At 39.8% G+C, this 19,267-nt stretch overlaps 1 protein-coding gene across 1 annotated transcript in view; it reads left to right on the forward strand.

Annotated features, from left to right (window-relative positions):
• Positions 1-19,267, forward strand: part of LOC126470012 (DNA polymerase theta-like) — a 347,322-nt gene that overhangs the window by 83,697 nt on the left and 244,358 nt on the right. Inside the window, exons 5-7 of the mRNA XM_050097913.1 lie at positions 10,984-11,112; positions 11,955-12,156; positions 12,236-12,368. Coding sequence (XP_049953870.1) covers positions 10,984-11,112; positions 11,955-12,156; positions 12,236-12,368 — 464 coding nt within the window. The remainder of the gene's footprint in view (positions 1-10,983; positions 11,113-11,954; positions 12,157-12,235; positions 12,369-19,267) is intronic.

Genomic DNA, 19,267 nt, shown 5'->3' on the forward strand with positions numbered 1-19,267 from the left:
TCTCGGTTTCAAGAAAATGTATTGTACACTCCTGGAAATTGAAATAAGAACACCGTGAATTCATTGTCCCAGGAAGGGGAAACTTTATTGACACATTCCTGGGGTCAGATACATCACATGATCACACTGACAGAACCACAGGCACATAGACACAGGCAACAGAGCATGCACAATGTCGGCACTAGTACAGTGTATATCCACCTTTCGCAGCAATGCAGGCTGCTATTCTCCCATGGAGACGATCGTAGAGATGCTGGATGTAGTGCTGTGGAACGGCTTGCCATGCCATTTCCACCTGGCGCCTCAGTTGGACCAGCGTTCGTGCTGGACGTGCAGACCGCGTGAGACGACGCTTCATCCAGTCCCAAACATGCTCAATGGGGGACAGATCCGGAGATCTTGCTGGCCAGGGTAGTTGACTTACACCTTCTAGAGCACGTTGGGTGGCACGGGATACATGCGGACGTGCATTGTCCTGTTGGAACAGCAAGTTCCCTTGCTGGTCTAGGAATGGTAGAACGATGGGTTCGATGACGGTTTGGATGTACCGTGCACTATTCAGTGTCCCCTCGACGATCACCAGTGGTGTACGGCCAGTGTAGGAGATCGCTCCCCACACCATGATGCCGGGTGTTGGCCCTGTGTGCCTCGGTCGTATGCAGTCCTGATTGTGGCGCTCACCTGCACGGCGCCAAACACGCATACGACCATCATTGGCACCAAGGCAGAAGCGACTCTCATCGCTGAAGATGACACGTCTCCATTCGTCCCTCCATTCACGCCTGTCGCGACACCACTGGAGGCGGGCTGCACGATGTTGGGGCGTGAGCGGAAGACGGCCTAACGGTGTGCGGGACCGTAGCCCAGCTTCATGGAGACGGTTGCGAATGGTCCTCGCCGATATCCCAGGAGCAACAGTGTCCCTAATTTGCTGGGAAGTGGCGGTGCGGTCCCCTACGGCACTGCGTAGGATCTAATTTGCTGGGAAGTGGCGGTGCGGTCCCCTACGGCACTGCGTAGGATCCTACAGTCTTGGCGTGCATCCGTGCGTCCCTGCGGTCCGGTCCCAGGTCGACGGGCACGTGCACCTTCCACCGACCACTGGCGACAACATCGATGTACTGTGGAGACCTCATGCCCCACGTGTTGAGCAATTCGGCGGTACGTCCACCCGGCCTCCCGCATGCCCACTATACGCCCTCGCTCAAGTCCATCAACTGCACATACGGTTCACGTCCACGCTGTCGCGGCATGCTACCAGTGTTAAAGACTGCGATGGAGCTCCGTATGCCACGGCAAACTGGCTGACACTGACGGCGGCGGTGCACAAATGCTGCGCAGCTAGTGCCATTCGACGGCCAACACTGCGGTTCCTGGTGTGTCCGCTGTGCCGTGCGTGTGATCATTGCTTGTACAGCCCTCTCGCAGTGTCCGGAGCAAGTATGGTGGGTCTGACACACCGGTGTCAATGTGTCCTTTTTTCCATTTCCAGGAGTGTATTTGAACTGAGAATATGTTTAAGGATTTGACAGCAAACTAATATTAGTGATATTTATCTGCAGTTTTGCGGGTCCATTCTTTAGAATTTTGCTTTGGGTGAGAGATTCTTGAAAAATGTAAACTCAAATTAAGTAAGGGGTCAATGCTGTAGAGTACTCTTTGTAAAACCGAACTGGGATTCCATTTGGACCTGGTGATTTATTTGTTTTCATCTCATTCAGTTGTTTCTATACACCAGGGATGCTTATTACTGTGTCGTCTATACAATGTCAGTTCAGTAGTCAAACAATGATGTGTTTCTATGATTCTCCTGTGTGAATGATTTATTAAATATGGAATTTAAAATATTGGCTTGTGTATTGCTATCTTCAACTGTCACACCAGACTGGTCAACAAGTGCTTGACTGGTAGCCTTATACCTGCGTAGCAATTTTACATTGGACAAGATGTTTTGCTAAGGTATGATGGTGCTGGTTGTTGTATGCTTCACTCATAGATCTTTCCACAGATACACGTAACTCTACTAACCTTTGCCTGGTGTCATTTGTGCATACTCTTTTGATCCAAGAATGCAACAGCCCGTGCTTCCTCAGCATTTTCCAAATTTCATTGTTAAGCCAAGTGGGTCTTTTCCATTCTTAATCCTACTTGGCACCTAGTTCTACACCCTGTGCTTCATAATCTGTTAAAACTTTGATCATAATTTCTGTACATTCATCTTATTGGAACTAAGTGATGTCAAGTCACTGTCTGTGTAAGGTGCTAATAACTGCTTATCTGCTCCTTCTAGCAGAAACACTCTCCTAGTTTTCTTGAATGATTTATTTACTTTTGTAACAATAGTTGCTACAGTGGCATCATGATCACTGCTCCCTGTCCCCATAGTGATGCTATTGATAAGGTCCAGTCTGTCTGAAGCTACGAGATCTAAGGTATTTCCATTGTGTGTGGTCTGTCGAAGTAGGTGCTCAAGGCATTTTTCAGATAACATGTACTGTACAAGACTGTCTCTCTGTAACCCCACAATGAATCTATTAGACATCCCAGTCCGTACTCTGTAGGTTGAAGTTGTTTCCAATTAGTATTGCATGAACTGGGTATTTGTGTGCTGGTGAATGTAGATGTTCTTTGAATGACTCTAGAAGTGTCACAGCAGAATCATCTGGCCAATAAAAATCCAGCAATTAACTTGGTTTCATCTAGACGTATTACGTGCGACCAGATAACTTCAGTGTCGCCCTCAACTTTGACCTCAATAGAGACAATAATTTTGTCAACTGCAATGAACTCTCTCTCTGGTAGGCATGTAATCTGTCTTGACAATATACATTCATGACTCGCTAAATATCTGAGAGTTTTCTACTTTGGGTTTCAGCCAGCTCTTGCTCCCAAGAATAACTTGAGCATGAGAACTTACCTGGAGGGCAGTAAATACAGAAACTTTGTTACGAATACTCGACAATTTAGTGTTAAAATTCTGATAGTTTAAGTGTCTTTACTCTGAACACAGTTTGACTTGCTTTTCTGTGTATCAGCTGGCCAGTACCTCAAATTACTGCACAGTACCTCAAACTACGGCGTAGCCTAAAAGAACCTCTTGTAGAATCTCCAAGTACTCTGCTACCAGAGTAGCTGTTTTCTTTGTATCATGAATCCCTGACCTATCAAGGGCAGTCCTACAAATCTGTACCTGATAACGCGAGTCTGGATATCCACAGCCTAGACTCTCACAGATTTGACGAAGCCTTTAGTTGAGACTCCACTTGGCTCCAACCCAAGGGAACCCGATCAAGTCCCAGAACAAAGCTCTCCTTACACCCTGACACAAGGTCAGCAGCCTTCACCACCTCCTCGAGCTGCCTGTATGAACTGAGGGTGGCCTCAGAACCCATGTGACAGGCATTGTAGGTGCTGAGAAGTGAGCCACAACTGTCAGATGAATTCACCCTGCACACTTGATAGCCACAGGCAAGGCCACCTCCACATCTTGGATGAGGCCTTCTGGCAGACATATCTAGTGCACACTGGGTTTCTTTCCAGCCCTTAACTCTGTCTTACTAAGGAGCTCCATTACGTGCCTAAAATTGGAGCTTCCAATAACTAGCAGACCCCCGTCCTCGTGTGCCTGCTTGGATGCTACTGAATGAGTGGCCCCCTGTTCTCTCACAGAGGGAATAGGCGAGGCCATTTGGCCAGCCTCCACATTGGTCCTCCACCTCAAGCAATGCAAACGGATTACCATCAGTCACTCATCCCGCTGTGAGGCGGATCCACTGCATTGGGTATACTAGAAAATACCTCAGCATCTGATCCTGTAGGTGAAACATACGACACATGGAGTGGTCCATGTGATGCACCAGATTCTCCGCCACCGCTACACCCTGAGGCAGCACCCCGAGGCAACTAAGAGTAGCCAAAACCACATTCATCTGTTCACTAACTGCGGCCAGCTCCTCCTGTGTCTGCACACATGGACGCATCCTTCCCATGATAGCAAGACTAACTGAAGAAGTACACTATAAAAGCAGACAGAAACCTAGACACACAACTTTCTACTTTTCTGATGTGTCACTGATGGATGCTGATACCTTAATGAGCTGTGTAGTTGGCCGTTCAGAAGAAATGAAAACTGCACAAAAGACTGCCTGAATTTACATTTACAAATTGCAAGATTAAATGTCTTAAATAGAAAAACATGCACAAAATTTAAGAAATATTCTGCTGCTAAACATCGGATCCCCTACCAAGAAATCTCATACAACTGGTCAAAGCACTGGACTCTGTATGGCTCCACATTCCTGTCTGTACCTTCCAGAACTTCATTGACACACTTCCTATATGTCTTGCATAGGTTCATACTGAAAAAGACGGTTATTCAGGCTTTTGAATTCAGAGCATACTTGAATTTTCATTTCTTTTCATTTTTTCCATTTGCAACTATTAAAATTACACTTTTGTATAGATCTTGTTTCACTATCAAATTCTTTCTGATTAACAAATTCTGTGTGCCAAGTATTAAAAAGTGTAGACCTGCCACAACTCAGAGCTGAATTACTGGGTGGGCACAGTCAGCATTGTATAAACAGAGACATGACAATGCAAATTTACAAATCAGTTACTGAAATGTTTACATAGTCAAAACTTATAATTAGAAGTTGCAGGTTTACAGATATTGGGGTGCAACATTATGTTTTGTAAATAGAAATAAAATGTTTGACATAAATCCAGTGGTGACAAAAGGTGGTTTTCTTTATAAAGTTTTACATGACATAATGTGTAAACAGTTATTTCCATAAAACCTTAATTTTTGTTATAATTACTTAATTATTTTAATAACTAACATTTGTACAATGTCTTATACAGAAGTTGGTATGGTTTAGTTCAGTTGACTGTGCAATACATTATTGAACACAACTAAAATTACTATATCATATTGCAAGAATTTACAAGAGATTAATTTTCCATAAAAATAGCTGCATTGTAAAAATCCAAATAATAAACTTTTAATTAATAATGAACTCATACAATATTAAATAAAGCAGTATGTAAAATGAGGGAAAGGCAAACACTGACCTATAGCAGAGTACAGGAACAGGTAAAAGAAAGTAGCATTTACGCTAGCGTTCAAACACTAACTGTATTTCTAGCAACAGTACACACATTCACACAGTTCTTGAAAGCTAATGTGAATGCTTTTTTACGTTAACACATTTCTGTGTTCCACACATCAATATTCTATGGGTAAGTGGTTGCCTTTATCTTATTTTACATGTTGCTCCATCCAGGTATTCCCATTGTTGTTAATAATGAAATAAAGAATTGTAAACTGTAGGTGTAATTCATTGCAGTTCTCACAGTTTTTGGTTAGCTCCTCCTTTTAACATGAGAGTTGACTGCTACACTAGTGTTTCATTACACTGTGCTATCTGATTCGACTGTAACCTCCTCATTGCCAGTTTTGTAATCCACAGTTTTGATCACTTTGTTGAATACACTGAAACACAAAATAAATGGTGTGTAATTCATAAGAATTCTGATCGTGTGACTCTGTCATGACAACAGATGAACCAGTTGCCAGTAGCACAACTTGAATTACAGTTGTGGAAATCACTCGTAGGCGTGGCTTAAATTAGTCACTTGCTGAATGGTATCATTGTTCGCTGAAGTAGAAGTAGATAGACAGTGCTGCACTTAGATCCCAAGGAGTCTCAGTCGTAACACTGACAGTCTGATGAATAATCTGCGTAGCCTTGAGTCATCATCAGTACTTCAGTTTATTGTGGTGATGGGTGCATGTATTTGCTGACAGAACTGGGACTGCACATGTGGCCACTTGGCTGTAAATCAGCCAGTGGATGGGCTCACTCGACCTGCCACTTGGAGATTCTGTGTTATTCCCCGCTGACAGTGACCTCGCTGGACACAGTTGTAGAACAGAGTATTGATAGTAGGGCATTATCCATCGATACATCCAGTGGGATTAGAAGAATGCTATCGATTACAATTGCTTGAATGATAAACTCATTGAAAGGTACAGTAGAGTCCCGTTAATCTGATCTAATTGGAACAGGACCTTGTTCAGATTACCGATTTGTTTGGATTAACTGGATTTATGGTGACGAGTTTCTAGAATGAAGTATACCAAGCAGATAAGTAGGTACACCATGGTAACAGATGGGAACAAGTGTGGGAACTGTGGCTCACCCTCACTCCCTACCCATGTTGTTGTGCATTGTTGAGACCTTTGTAGCATCTGAGGTAAGTGCACTGCCAGTTGGCTTGCAAAGCACTTGGTTATGTTAGTTATTGATCGCTGGCACACGTAACAGTTGTATCATTTTCATTCAGGTTTAGTGGTGTACATATTTTCGTCATGAGTAAACAGAAACATACAACATTAACTGTCAAAGAAAAACTGAAAGCTTTGAAGCACACAGACAATGGTGAGAATGTATCTAAACTGGCAACTGAACTGGGTATTGGTAAAGCAACCATTTGTGATTGGAAGAAGAACCGAGTGAAGCTTGAACAGTCCTGTGCAACTTCTTCAGGAAAAACACTTGAAATTCTGCAGACTTTGAAACAGTCCCAGTAGGATAAAGTGGATGAAACTCTTTTCCTTTGGATTAGGCAGGAAAGAGAAAGGGGAACTCCTTTGAGTGGAGCACTGGTTCAGCAGAGGACTATTTACCTGAACAAGTTAATGAATTTTGATGAGTCTTTTAGTGCAAGCACGGGTTGGTTGGACAGATTCAGAAAATGTCATGGAATCTGTCAGCTAAAAATTACTGGAGAGAAGCTTTCTTCTGGCCGTGATGCAGTGAAAGAATACTTGAGTGAGTTTGAAAAAATGATAAGAGAGGGAAAGTATTCTCCCCAACAAATTTATAATGCTGACGAGACTGGCCTTAATTTGACGGCATTGCCAACAAAAAGCCTGGCATCAAAAGCAGAAGACCATGCTCCTGCTTTTAAAATGTGCAAAGATCATGTGACTTTATTAGTGTGCAGCAACACTGCTGGTAATCATAAGGCGCCTTTAATGCTGATCGGCAAATTTGCTAGGCCCAGAGCTTTTAAAAACTGCAACATGAAGTCCCTGCCCATATATTATCGCAACCAGAAAAAAGCATTGATGGATGGTAAGCTGTTCAAAGAATGCTTTCACGACCGGTTTTCCCCTCTGTTTGATGGTTTTATAAGCAAAATCACTTGTCTCCCCATGCAATCCTTTTGATTGATAACATGCCATCTCATCCCAGCACTGAGGAATTATGTGATGGAGAAATTGTGGCGAAGTTTTTGCCTCTGAATGTTACACCACTTCTACAGCTGATGGACCAGGGCATACTGCAAACATTAAAACTGATTTACAGAAAACAATTTTTAAGAATGCTGATACAAGATGATAGCATTCCTTTAGTGGACAAAATAAAAAAAGACCAATGTGAAGGATGTTGCTTATTGGGCCACTGAGACATGGCAGAATATTTCAGAAAATATTCTGAGAAAATTGTCGAGAAAACTGTGGCCATCTGCTACAAACGATACAGGCAATCCCTGGATGTGAAGAAGCTAGTGAAGGAGACGTAGGTGAGTGGATAGCAGCGGATGGGGCATGTGTGGAGAAATTTGCTGATGCTGATTTAGATGCTGCTGTGACTCAAGACCAGGAAGAAGTGGAGTGCTGTGACGGAAGTGACAATGAGCCTGAAAGCGACAACGGAGAGCTGGTGACAAACAGTGACACAGCAGAAGCCCTTGACCTCGCACTACATTATTTGGAGCAACAGCCCACTGCTACACCTGCTGATTTGATGTTTATGAGATAATGGCACAACTATGCGTCATATAACAGACTGTTTTTGTTACGCCAAAAAACAATGACTGTCTTTTTGTCATTCAAAAAGTAGGGATAAAATGTCCTCTGTATTTTAGTAAGGTTGACAGCTTTTCTTCATTGTTATGCATTGTTTAAACCTAATATTTTCTTGCAAATTTTTCTAATACATGTTTACTGTACTGTGTAAATTAAAATAGTGTGGATGTACAGCAGTTTACCGCACAGTTTTCCATACTTAGGCTAACATTTTTCATGTTCGGATTAACCGAACTTTCGGATTACCGGGGTTTGGATTAGCTAGACTCTGCTGTACTTTGTAAGTACGGGAATCACATTTTTAGTGTATGAATTTCCCTATATTCTTTGACTGCCATTCAGGATTATCTGATTTCGCATGTAAATGTAATGTAAGCAAAAAGAGGTTAGCGAGACAGAAAGAAAATTGACAAGAATGAGCAAAGTATAACTTGAGAATGATAGTGTGAAAATTGGACACCGAAGCTAAACTATGGCTATCAAAGCACATGAGGAAAGAATAAAATGTATAACAGAAATTCTTATGTGAAAGAAACTATGATTCAAGAGTGACTGATATATCCCTTTAATTTTTCAACCTTGTTTGATACATATATGCATGATTTGTGGGCTGCTATTTCTCTATCTGAATCATCTTTCATCTTGACTGAACAGGTACTGCTGTTTCATAGTGTGCAACGGGCACAATATCTGGTGATTACACATGTTACCATTGTTAGGTAACATGCCATGTTACCATTGTTAGGTAACAAGCCCATCCCTCTGTAGTCTGCTCCCAAGACTGCTTTGCCTTGGTACAAGGGAGGTGAGAGGGTACACTTGAGCTGCTGGAATCTTGAGAACAATTCCCAGGAACTTTTTAAAGTACATTTGCAACTGGCCAGTCATTTTAACTTCAGGACCTGTGACTGTATTGGTGGTGTTACCTGGGTAGCAGCCAATTTCGCCCCTAGGAAGGCTACATGTTGTCAAACATAAAATTTTTTGTGTCTCATTGACAAACCATCACTGGAGGCTTCTTGCAATACTGTCTCAAGGATGATGACACTTACAGGTAGATCAATGCTGACCCCACCAAGAATGTGGAGAAGATGATGATCACACTTCTCAAGGACTTGGGGTTACCGGAAGGGGTCATCAAGAAATTGTTACCAAAAGAGACTGTACTGCCAAGACCTTACAGGCCACCCAAGGTCCACAAAGATGGGGTGCTGTTATGCCACATTGTCAGCAACATTAGGACTCCAACATATTTGCTGGCAAAATACGTGACAGAAATACTAAGCCCTTATGTGGGTAAATCACATCCACAATTCTGTGGATTTAGTGAAACACTGCAACAACTTCAGACTGAAGGACTTGGATATCATGGCAATCTTTGATGGGTTTTTATTCACCAGAGTGCCTTTGTGAGAATTACTAGAACTTATTGGTCAGAAATTTAATGTGAAGACTACTAACCTTTTGAGGCATGTCCTAAACTCCAAATATTTTCTGTTTAGTGGAAAGTACTATGAACAAACTGAGGGAGTCACAATGGGCAACTCGCTCTTACCAGTGGTTGCAAATTTGTATGTGGACCACTTCGGCGCAGAAGCCATGACATCATCCAAACAGAAAGCAACTTGCTTTTTCTATTACTTGGATGACATAGTCATCATATGGCCCCATGGAAGGGACAAACTCCTTGACTTGCTTGTACATATGAACCAGATACATCCCAACATCAAATTTACTATGGAGACTGAAGAAGAATGAAGATTGCCAGTCCTGTTCTGAACTTCATGATCAACAGAAGAGCTGATTGCAGCAAGTGTGTATCAGAAGAAAATACACACTGACCTAAATTTGCACGCAGACAGCTGCCACCACCCTATCCAGAGAGATGCAAAACACTAATACCCAGATGCAGACTGTCTGTACAAGGAACGGGAACACATCAGAATGGTTTTCTAAAAATTGGTTACTCAGAATGGCAGATTAAGTGTGCTCTTCATCCCACTACTACGCTACAACCTGTGGAGATGGGAGAAATTATGGAGGAACAGGTAGCTAGAGACTTTATCGCTTTTTGGAAATGCCGGGCATATATTGGAAAAAATAAGAACTGTCTTTTGCCCACCCGGTAAAACATGGGCATTATGGAGGAGCATCAAAGATAAACTCAGTTTACAGGAGGCTCAGGTATATCAGATCCCACCCCAATGTGGAATGACATATGTCGGACAACCACTGCATACTATTGAATATCAATTCAGAGAACACCAGCAGCGCTTTCGACTAATGGATCTCAAGTCAGCGGTCCAAGACCACTGTTTGTCAAAGAATCATGCAACGGAATATGAATTTACCAGGATTTTAGCACAGACTTGAGATTAATGGGACAGTCTCGTTAGAGAAGCCATTGTGATTCACACCAAGGACAATCGCATCAACTGAGACTGTGACTATAATCTCAGCAAGGCTTGGGAACCAGCACAGGGTTTAATTAAGATGACACTTAGCAAATACAGTGATCTGGCAGTCAGGGCAGACAGAGTAACTACGACGACACTACCTCAGATGCTGACACAACGCCTCCACTGCTGTTGATGTGCGCCCTTGAGTGCGGACTGCAGAGGGAGCAGCTCACAAGGGGAGGGTACCTAAGTTGGCTGTTTGCCCCCAGAATCTCAGTTTGTCAGCGCACCTGCTGATGGCATCATGTCTGATCACCGATATATTGTGCCTGCTGGACACTGTGAACCAGCAGGGCACACACGGTCTGTTCGGTCAATAAACACAATTGGAGAAACTGAAGCATAATGTCTTTCATCTTTTTATAATCTTTCCTCTTCCATTATTCTTTGTTCCTGTACTAACTGAAAAACATATAAAAAGGCTCAAGATTCAAGTGTGAGTCTATCAGTGTTTCAGTTTGGAAACAGTTCTATCCTAGTTTCTTCTTTGTGCAAAATTATTATTCTTTTGTGTCTGATTGTTTTCAGTTGCACTCACTTGCAAATTTTAAGTACCAATTCAGTATTAATGTTAACTCTTCAGTATTTTGTCATTAAATAATACACTATGGTGAAAGTAGTTAATTTTTGTCTGTAATGTTATAGGCTTCTGGAGGATGGTCAGATCAAAGACCTAGGTGCAGTTGTGGTAGATGAGCTGCATTTAGTAGGGGATCCTTTTCGTGGTTATTTACTAGAATTGCTGCTCACAAAAATTCAGTATATGAATACTCGGTATGTATTTCTGCTTGCACTTGTGGTTTCATTTGTTAATGACATTGTCAGAGCATTTTTAATTAGAAAATATTATGCAGTTTTTGAGGTTATTTGTGTTCCTTGTGAAACTATGGTAATGTATCAACAATTCATGGACTACAGCAAAGTGACAAAGGCCTTGTCTACATTGGATCATAAACATGTATAGAATTAGGGACTTGTTTGTTGTCTACTATCTAATCAAATAACTTTATAACAAACTTTTGTTGTTGAAATAACAACTAGAATGAGTTATGGATTATATTAAAGTATTCTATTATTTGATCAACATGTTGAAACTCAAAAAATAATTAAGAAACAAAAATTTTTAAAATTAGGAGGCAAAATTGCTGGGCCGTAGTTACATGGACACATTAAAAGTAAAAAGAAAACAAAAGCCATACTGAGATTTAGAAACTGTTAGTTCTTTCCTCTGGGAGAAAAGAGTGATATTTTAGGAAATGTGGGAAAGACAATGCAAGTCATCTATTTTTTTAAATGTGAATTTTGGCAGTACTTGGAATTTAATCATCTGCGCAGTCATTCTGTCTGTTTGTTATTTTAGAGTTTTCTCAACTGAATTTTTTGTTTAAAGCACCGAAATTTGTACAGGTATACAGAAGGTGCAGTTGTTAAACTACTGTTTGTGGTGGTATTAATGGTGGTTATTTACCCTACTGATCATTTTATGCTTTACTTGTATTATCAGAGCACTGAATACAGTTTTGTCAGTATGGAACAATTTTTATACCACAACAATGCAATTTCAAATAAATAGCTAATTTTTTATTTATTTTTTTAATTCTACTTCTGCCAAACAGTGAAAAGGGTGTATCTATTCAGATTGTTGGAATGTCAGCTACCTTGCCAAACCTTGACCTCTTAGCTAAATGGCTTAAAGCAGGTCTGTACAGAACAGATTTTCGACCTGTCCCTTTGCAGGAGTTTCTCAAAGTGGAATCACTTATATATGATAAAACTCTGAAGGTTCATAGAGTGCTGCAGCCTGAAGTGATAATACAGGTAAATAACATATGAAATACAATATCGGTCTCCTTAAAGTTTTTCACATTTTTACATTTGTATTTTATTTTTTGAATAGGATGACAGTGATCATGTCATCTACCTCTGCCTAGAAACTTTATTTGCAGGGCATTCTGTCCTAATATTTTGCCCAACTAAAAACTGGTGTGAAAGTCTGGCTCAACATATCGCAAAGGAATTCCAGACTCTTGGTATGTAAGCCTATGTTACACATTATTTACTATTTAATAACTCGAGCTAGGCTAGTAATCATTATTCACTATGTTTACACTGCAACCTTTGGCCATCTTCACCCTATGAGTTGTTTGATTGAGGTTTGTTTGTAATTAGGAAACTATAGAGCAAAGTGCAGAATTGATGTTACGGGTTTGAAAGTTACATCTCTTCTAAATCAGTACTGCATATAATTTGTAAATGTGTTCTTGTTAAAAAGGCTATTATGAACACTGTAACTTTCATTGTTTTGTCATCATAATTATCCTAATATTGTCATTAATTATCAGATCATCATTTTAATAACAACAACAGTTATTATTATTATTATTATTATTATTAACTTTATTTGTAATGAAACTCTAATTTTGACCACAAAATATTTATTTTATTTCTTTCTTTTGCATTTCACCATTGTCAAAGGAAGTGAATGTAAAAGTAGAAGCACACAATGAGACATTTATCTGCACCACAAACTGACTACGGCAGAACCTGCACTTACCAGAGCACTGTGAATACAAAGTATCATGTCCAGTTTACGGTTACTAAGCTTAAGTACAAACTGGTTCATATGGGGCCATATAATGATAAAGAAAACAGGCACCACCAGAGGGCACTGAGAGATAGTATATGATATTGTTGTGAAAGGAATACATGTTTTTCATATTTACAAAAAATTACAAGTGTATATTTTACAATCATATGTAAGCACACTTATGTATATCCCATTCACTTTATTGGCCCCATTGGACCACGAGTCATTACATGTTCAGTTTTACTTTGAATGTTGTACTGTTCAGTTCTTGTGATCCACCCAATGCTGTTTCATTCTTTCCGATCATAATTCTCTTAACTTCTCTGAGATCTCCATAGTCCTTCTATGTGTCATTTCAGCTGAAAATTTGTGGTTCATAAGAAGAGATTAACTTCAACTTTCTTCTGTGCATCTGTTATCTGGACTCTGACTGCTTTACGATATTTCTGAATTTCTTGGATCCATTGTCATCCTATCTTCTTTCTAAGAACTACAGCCTGCAAGAGAGAGACTGGAATCCTGTTTACATTGAAACAGACTTAAATAAAAATAAAAAAGTATAATACATTTTTAAATGAATTAAAGCTTTTCCCAAAAATAATTAGAAACAGCCATGTAACAACTGTCAAGAAGACATGGCTCATTGCATGAATAGAAACATCCTGCAGAACAAAGAGGATGCTATCTAATTCCCTCAAAACTTGTAATGATCCAAAGAAACAGCACCACTACAAACTTTATTGTAGCATTCTAAAGAACGTAATATATCAATCTAAGAGCTTGTGCATAAAAACTGAAATTGATAGATCAGAAAACAAAATAAAAACAATTTGCAATGTGATAAAGTGGGAAACTGGCAGAAAAATAGGAAATATGACACAGATAGAAATTGAACAAGGTGACAACATTATAAAGAAACCTGAAATAGTTGCAGAAATATTGAACAAACATTTTTTGATAGCATTAGAGAAGGCTGGCAGTAGGCAGTAAAGGATATATGTACAAGTTACAGAAATATTGGATAAACATTTTTGATAGGATTAGAGAAGGCTGGCAGTAAAGGATCTGTGGACAAAGCAATGGCTCTTTGACAGCAAGCTATCAGCAACAGAACCCCAGAGATATCCTTACGTAAATGACTAACTAAGTCATTAAAAGTAAAAAGTCTGTTGACATGGTCAGTATTTCTAGCAAAATATTGAATATTGTTATTAGTGTATAAGTCCCTTCTTATGCAACATTGTCAATACATCTCTCCAAGAAGGAATTGCCCCTGACAGAATAAAACTTGCTGAAGTGATACCTGTCTTTTAAAAAAGGTGGTAAAAATAATGTCACAAACTGCTGCTCAACCTCCATTTTAACTATTTTTTCAAAAATTCTATGTCATGCACAGATTGATTGTTGATTGTCTCAGCTGCCAGAATATCCTCAACTGTAGTCAGTTTGGATTTTGTGATGGTTTTTGTACTGAACTAGCAATATCCTCTTTTAACAATCAATTTCAGAAGCCATTTACAAAAAAAAAAAAAAAAAAAAAAAAAAAGACCTACTCTCCACTAGGTATTTCTTTTGTTCTCTTGAAAGCATATGATTGTGTAAACCATCAAATTCAGTTGCTAAAGACCGAATTTTGTGGTTTAGGTGGTACTGTTGGTTTGTGACCTCAGTCATATCTGAAGGATGGAAAGCAGCAGACTGTAATGCTAAATGGCTCATCCAGAGAATCTACTTCATCTGAGTGGGGCACCCTAAATTGCAGTGTGCCACAAGGCTCTGTTTTGGGTCCACTATTATTTCTTATTTTCATCAATGACCCCACTGTCTATTCTGATACAAAGAGTAAATTTATCCTGTTTTGCATACGATACCACAGTTCTCATTTATGAACTGCCCGGAAACAATCTTGAACAAACTTCGAACTAAGAAAATTTTAAACTCATTTTCTTCAAATGCATATAAAACCCATTATATGACATTCCATACACCTTAAAGAAATATTGAAGAAATTAACATAAAGTGTAGAGATCAACTAGTAGAAAAAAGTTGCGGATTCAAAACTCCTGGGTGCATATATACACAGCAGATGTTATTGGTCAGCCCACAGTCTTCATCTTTTGAAAAGACTTAGCTCAGCAAAATTAGCACTGCAAATTATTACTTCTATGGCTGAAATAGATACCACTACGGATTACTGCTTTCATTCATTAATGCTGTGTGTTGTTATATTCTGGAGGAATCAACATCTTGGGGAGGAGGGGGTGGGGGGGGGGGGGGGGAGGTAATCACTGAGGGGAAAAAAACTGTCAGAATAATGAGTGGTGTCCATCATAGACATTATTATAGGTACTTGTTTTTTCCTTGTTGATCTTTGTCTGTAATAATTTTTCTCTGTACAAAGACAACAACAGATATCATGACTACAACACAATCATCAAAAACAGTTTGCATATTGAATTGAAAAGTTTAAATCTAGTCCAAAAAGGAGTTTATTACTCCAGCATTAACCTGATTAATGCACTCCCACTGCATATCAAATGCTTTCATAAGCAACTGCCAAAATTAAAACAAATTCTGAAAGAGTACCTAACAGAGAAATCTTTTTATACGGTCAATGAATTTTTGAGAGAAGATGACCACCACCACTAAACTTACAATTGTTTTACAAATAATTATTTTGAGCACTATCATAGACATTCAAAAACCTGGCTTTTGGCATTCATGTATTTATTTATTTATTTATTTATTGTAATACTTAGCTTAACTTTGATTCCTGTATATATTACTGATTGTTTCTTAGTGTAACACAGTTTGCTCTTAATTGGTTGTATGTTTTAACTTGATATTTTATTGACATTGTATCTCTTATTGTATGTATGTAAGTTGCACATAAACTATGTACAATTTGACTCATTCCATATCCTTGTGATTTGTTTGCTACTTGGGTGTGCAGAACGTGAAATAAATAAAAATAAAATAAATAAGATTTCTCATTACAAGTTATTGTAAATTTCTGTTTCCTTGCAGTCACAAGATGTGAAAGAAACAAGAGATTATGTTCTTCTTTACTGTGCTGGTGATTGGGTCAGTGTTTCAATACACAGTTTTGTTGGACAGGTTTCTCCAGGCTCCTGCAAAATGGAATTTTTTGTTTATGCAGGTCTTAATGATTATTTTCCAGTTTTGAGGAGCTTTCATTTTTATTTGGAAACAAGATTTTGCAAGAATAAGTGGCTTCCAGGAGAGTTAAAGTTTTTATATTGTTGGATTGTAGCAGTAATAATAAACAAATACAACAGCATCAACGTCCATCAATTTTCCAAATATTTTTAGGGGCTAGTAAAGCAGGAACTGTTATTTTCTCGAATGAGATTTTCACTCTGCAGCGAAGTGTGCACTGATATGAAACTTCCTGGCAGATTAAAACTGTGTGCCGGACGGAGACTCGAACTTGTGACCTTTGCCTTTCGTGGGCAAGTGCTCTACCAACTGAGCTACCCAAGCACGACTCACGCCCCGTCCTCACACCTTTACTTCTGCCAGTACCTTGTCTCCTACCTTCCAAACTCCCATTATTTTATGTTTCCCATGTGGAGTTCTGGTTTCTGAATAATTTCAAGTGTTACCAACACTATTACACATAGCCTTCATCCTTTAAGTTTTGCTCTCCTCCTCAAACATTTTTGTGCATTTATTTTGTAAGTCTTCACTCCTCCAGCTTCTTGGTAGAGGTCAATCATGTTTTGCATCCATGTGTGTTGTGTGTTGTGTGTGTGTGTGTGTGTGTGTGTGTGTGTGTGTGTGTGTGTGTGTTGTCATATGTCTCCTGTGGTATTAAGTATAACTTTCCTTAATATCTTCATTCTTTCCCATATTATTTCAGTCAAAGATTGGTTTTATGTATCCCATTTCTACTCTAAAATTTGTTCTGATTACTCACTACTATTGCAGCACTTAATTTTGACTGGCATCTCATTTTAAAATGTGTCCTGCTTCGTGGATATAGAGTGAGCTTTCTTTCTGGCAAGGAGAGTAATGAATTTTTACATGTTCACCGTAATAATAGAGCCCAGCTCATAAGCCTCACATATACTTGCTCACTGAATATGGCAGTCTTGGTATTAGCTCTCTGTGTTGAATCTTTTCATGTTAGATTTGTGCATAATTTGGAAAATTTATGTTGTGGAACGATGTAGGAGTTGAGTTTGATTGACCGCTGCAATTGAAGATATTTTGCGAGTGTACAAACTGTCAGCAACCCATGTAAGTAGGTTTACAATCAATCGAGACATAATGTTATGAAAAGGATAGATTGCTGTTCACTACATAGAGGAGGCATTGTGTCACAGACAGGCACAATGAAAAGATTACTAAACATTTAAGCTTTTGGGGAAAAAGCCCATCTTTGGAAATAGGAAGTACACAAGCATTCTCACAAGCACAACTCACACATGAATTACCACTGTGTCCAGCTGTTGTGGCCTTACTGCAGACAGGAACTGTATCTGATGGGGGCAACAGTCCAGGGTGCGTCCTAGTCTTCTACCTACCTTCCATCTTTGTTGCTCCCACTCCAGCACTATACATGTCTTCCTTCCACCAACACACCCAAGACACTTTGCTCCTTCCCCCTCCCTCCTGCTCCTGTACCCGTGTACACCCCCCCCCCCCTCCCCCCCGCCAACACAGCATCTTGACTTTGCACTTAGGAGCCCTAACCTGTCCCAAACATGTCTGTGCATGCTCTCACAGGCAGCACAACTACTTCCCCCACTCCTACCCCACTATTCCTTCTCTGCCCTGCTCCTTAACTCCCTCCACACACCGCTGAATGATGATCACATCAGTTGGTGTTCCAGTCAGCAGTCAGGCCACAGTGGTCGGAGACAGTGACTGTGTGTGTGTGTGTGTGTGTGTGTGTGTGTGTGTGTGTGTGTGTGTTTGTTTTTCTATTTTCATAGGAGGCCCATTGGCCGACAAAAGATTGAATGTTTTGTAGTCTTTCCATTGTGTGTATGCTACTCATTGTCTCCTCTATGTGGTAAGTAGCAGTCTATCCTTTTCACAATATCGTTGTTATTCCATCCTGGACTTTCAAATGTTCATATGTGTGTAAATTTATAAGGGACCAAACTGCTGAGTTCATCGGTCCCTAGGCTTAACACACTATTTAAATTAACTTATGCAGAGAGCAAAAAAGAAAAAAAAAAAAACCCGCACACGCACGCACACGCACGCGCACACACACACACACACACACACACACACACACACACACACACACCGAACCTCTGGCGGAAGGGGCCGCGCAGTCTGTGATATTGCGCCTCAAACCGCTCGGCCACTCCGTGCAGCCCTGGACTTTCCACAGTTAAATCTAGATATAATTTATACTGACATGTGTCCATCAAGAAATACAAAGCATAACTGATGTTTATTTACTCTACTCCATATTATGGACATTATATAAAAACAAACTACCATTGAATCTTTCATCAGTTCAGATATGTGGCATTTCTTAGTAACATTAATAATTTTACTCTTCATGGAGTTTATATTGAGCCGGATCTATACATGAAACACAAAGCCACTTATGTTTAGTCACAAAATGGAAGTTAATGGTTTTACAAACGTGTCATCTTAAAACAGATATTCATGTTCTTTCATTCCTTATATATGTGTTAAGTGCCTGGCCTTATCTTACCAAGCAAAGTGGTCCCATAGTTGAAAGTGGGCTTGCATTCCAGAGGACAGTGATTTAAATCCTCTTCCAACCAAACATTTTCTGTGGCTCTCTATATTTCTTAAGATAAATACCGAGATGGTCGATCCTAATTTGAGACCTCTTCAACGAAATGCAAATAATTAATTCCCACAGTATAAGGGTCATTTCAAAACTCCTGAACACTGTGCATGTGTGGCCATTATGGTGGCATGATAAAAGTTGAAATACATGTCAGCAAGATTCTAGGCAGGTTAGTCATTTATATGTTTGCTGGTTTGCATGGCTGTCATGAGTAATTCACTTTTAAAATGGAAGGCGACCAACATCCCTTCATCAAAATCGAATCCCTACTTGGAAAGAACCTGTCATAAATTTACAACCATTTGAAACAGGTGGGTCAGAATAGTATAGTGGATCATAGCACAGAATAATGGCGGCTTGCTCATTTCCTTGAACGCCGGGTAACTGTGGAGGATAACCCAAGAAGTGGAAGGCTGTCAACAGCAGGTTATTGTTAATGACATTTTGAGAGAGGATTGAAAAAAAAATTTTTTCTTTTGAGACCACAATGTCCATCAATTCAGTTTTCAGAATTATAAGTGCAAAGCTAAAGATGA

Source organism: Schistocerca serialis, chromosome 1 (genome assembly GCF_023864345.2).
Source record: "Schistocerca serialis cubense isolate TAMUIC-IGC-003099 chromosome 1, iqSchSeri2.2, whole genome shotgun sequence".
Classification (NCBI taxonomy): Eukaryota; Metazoa; Arthropoda; class Insecta; order Orthoptera; family Acrididae; genus Schistocerca; species Schistocerca serialis.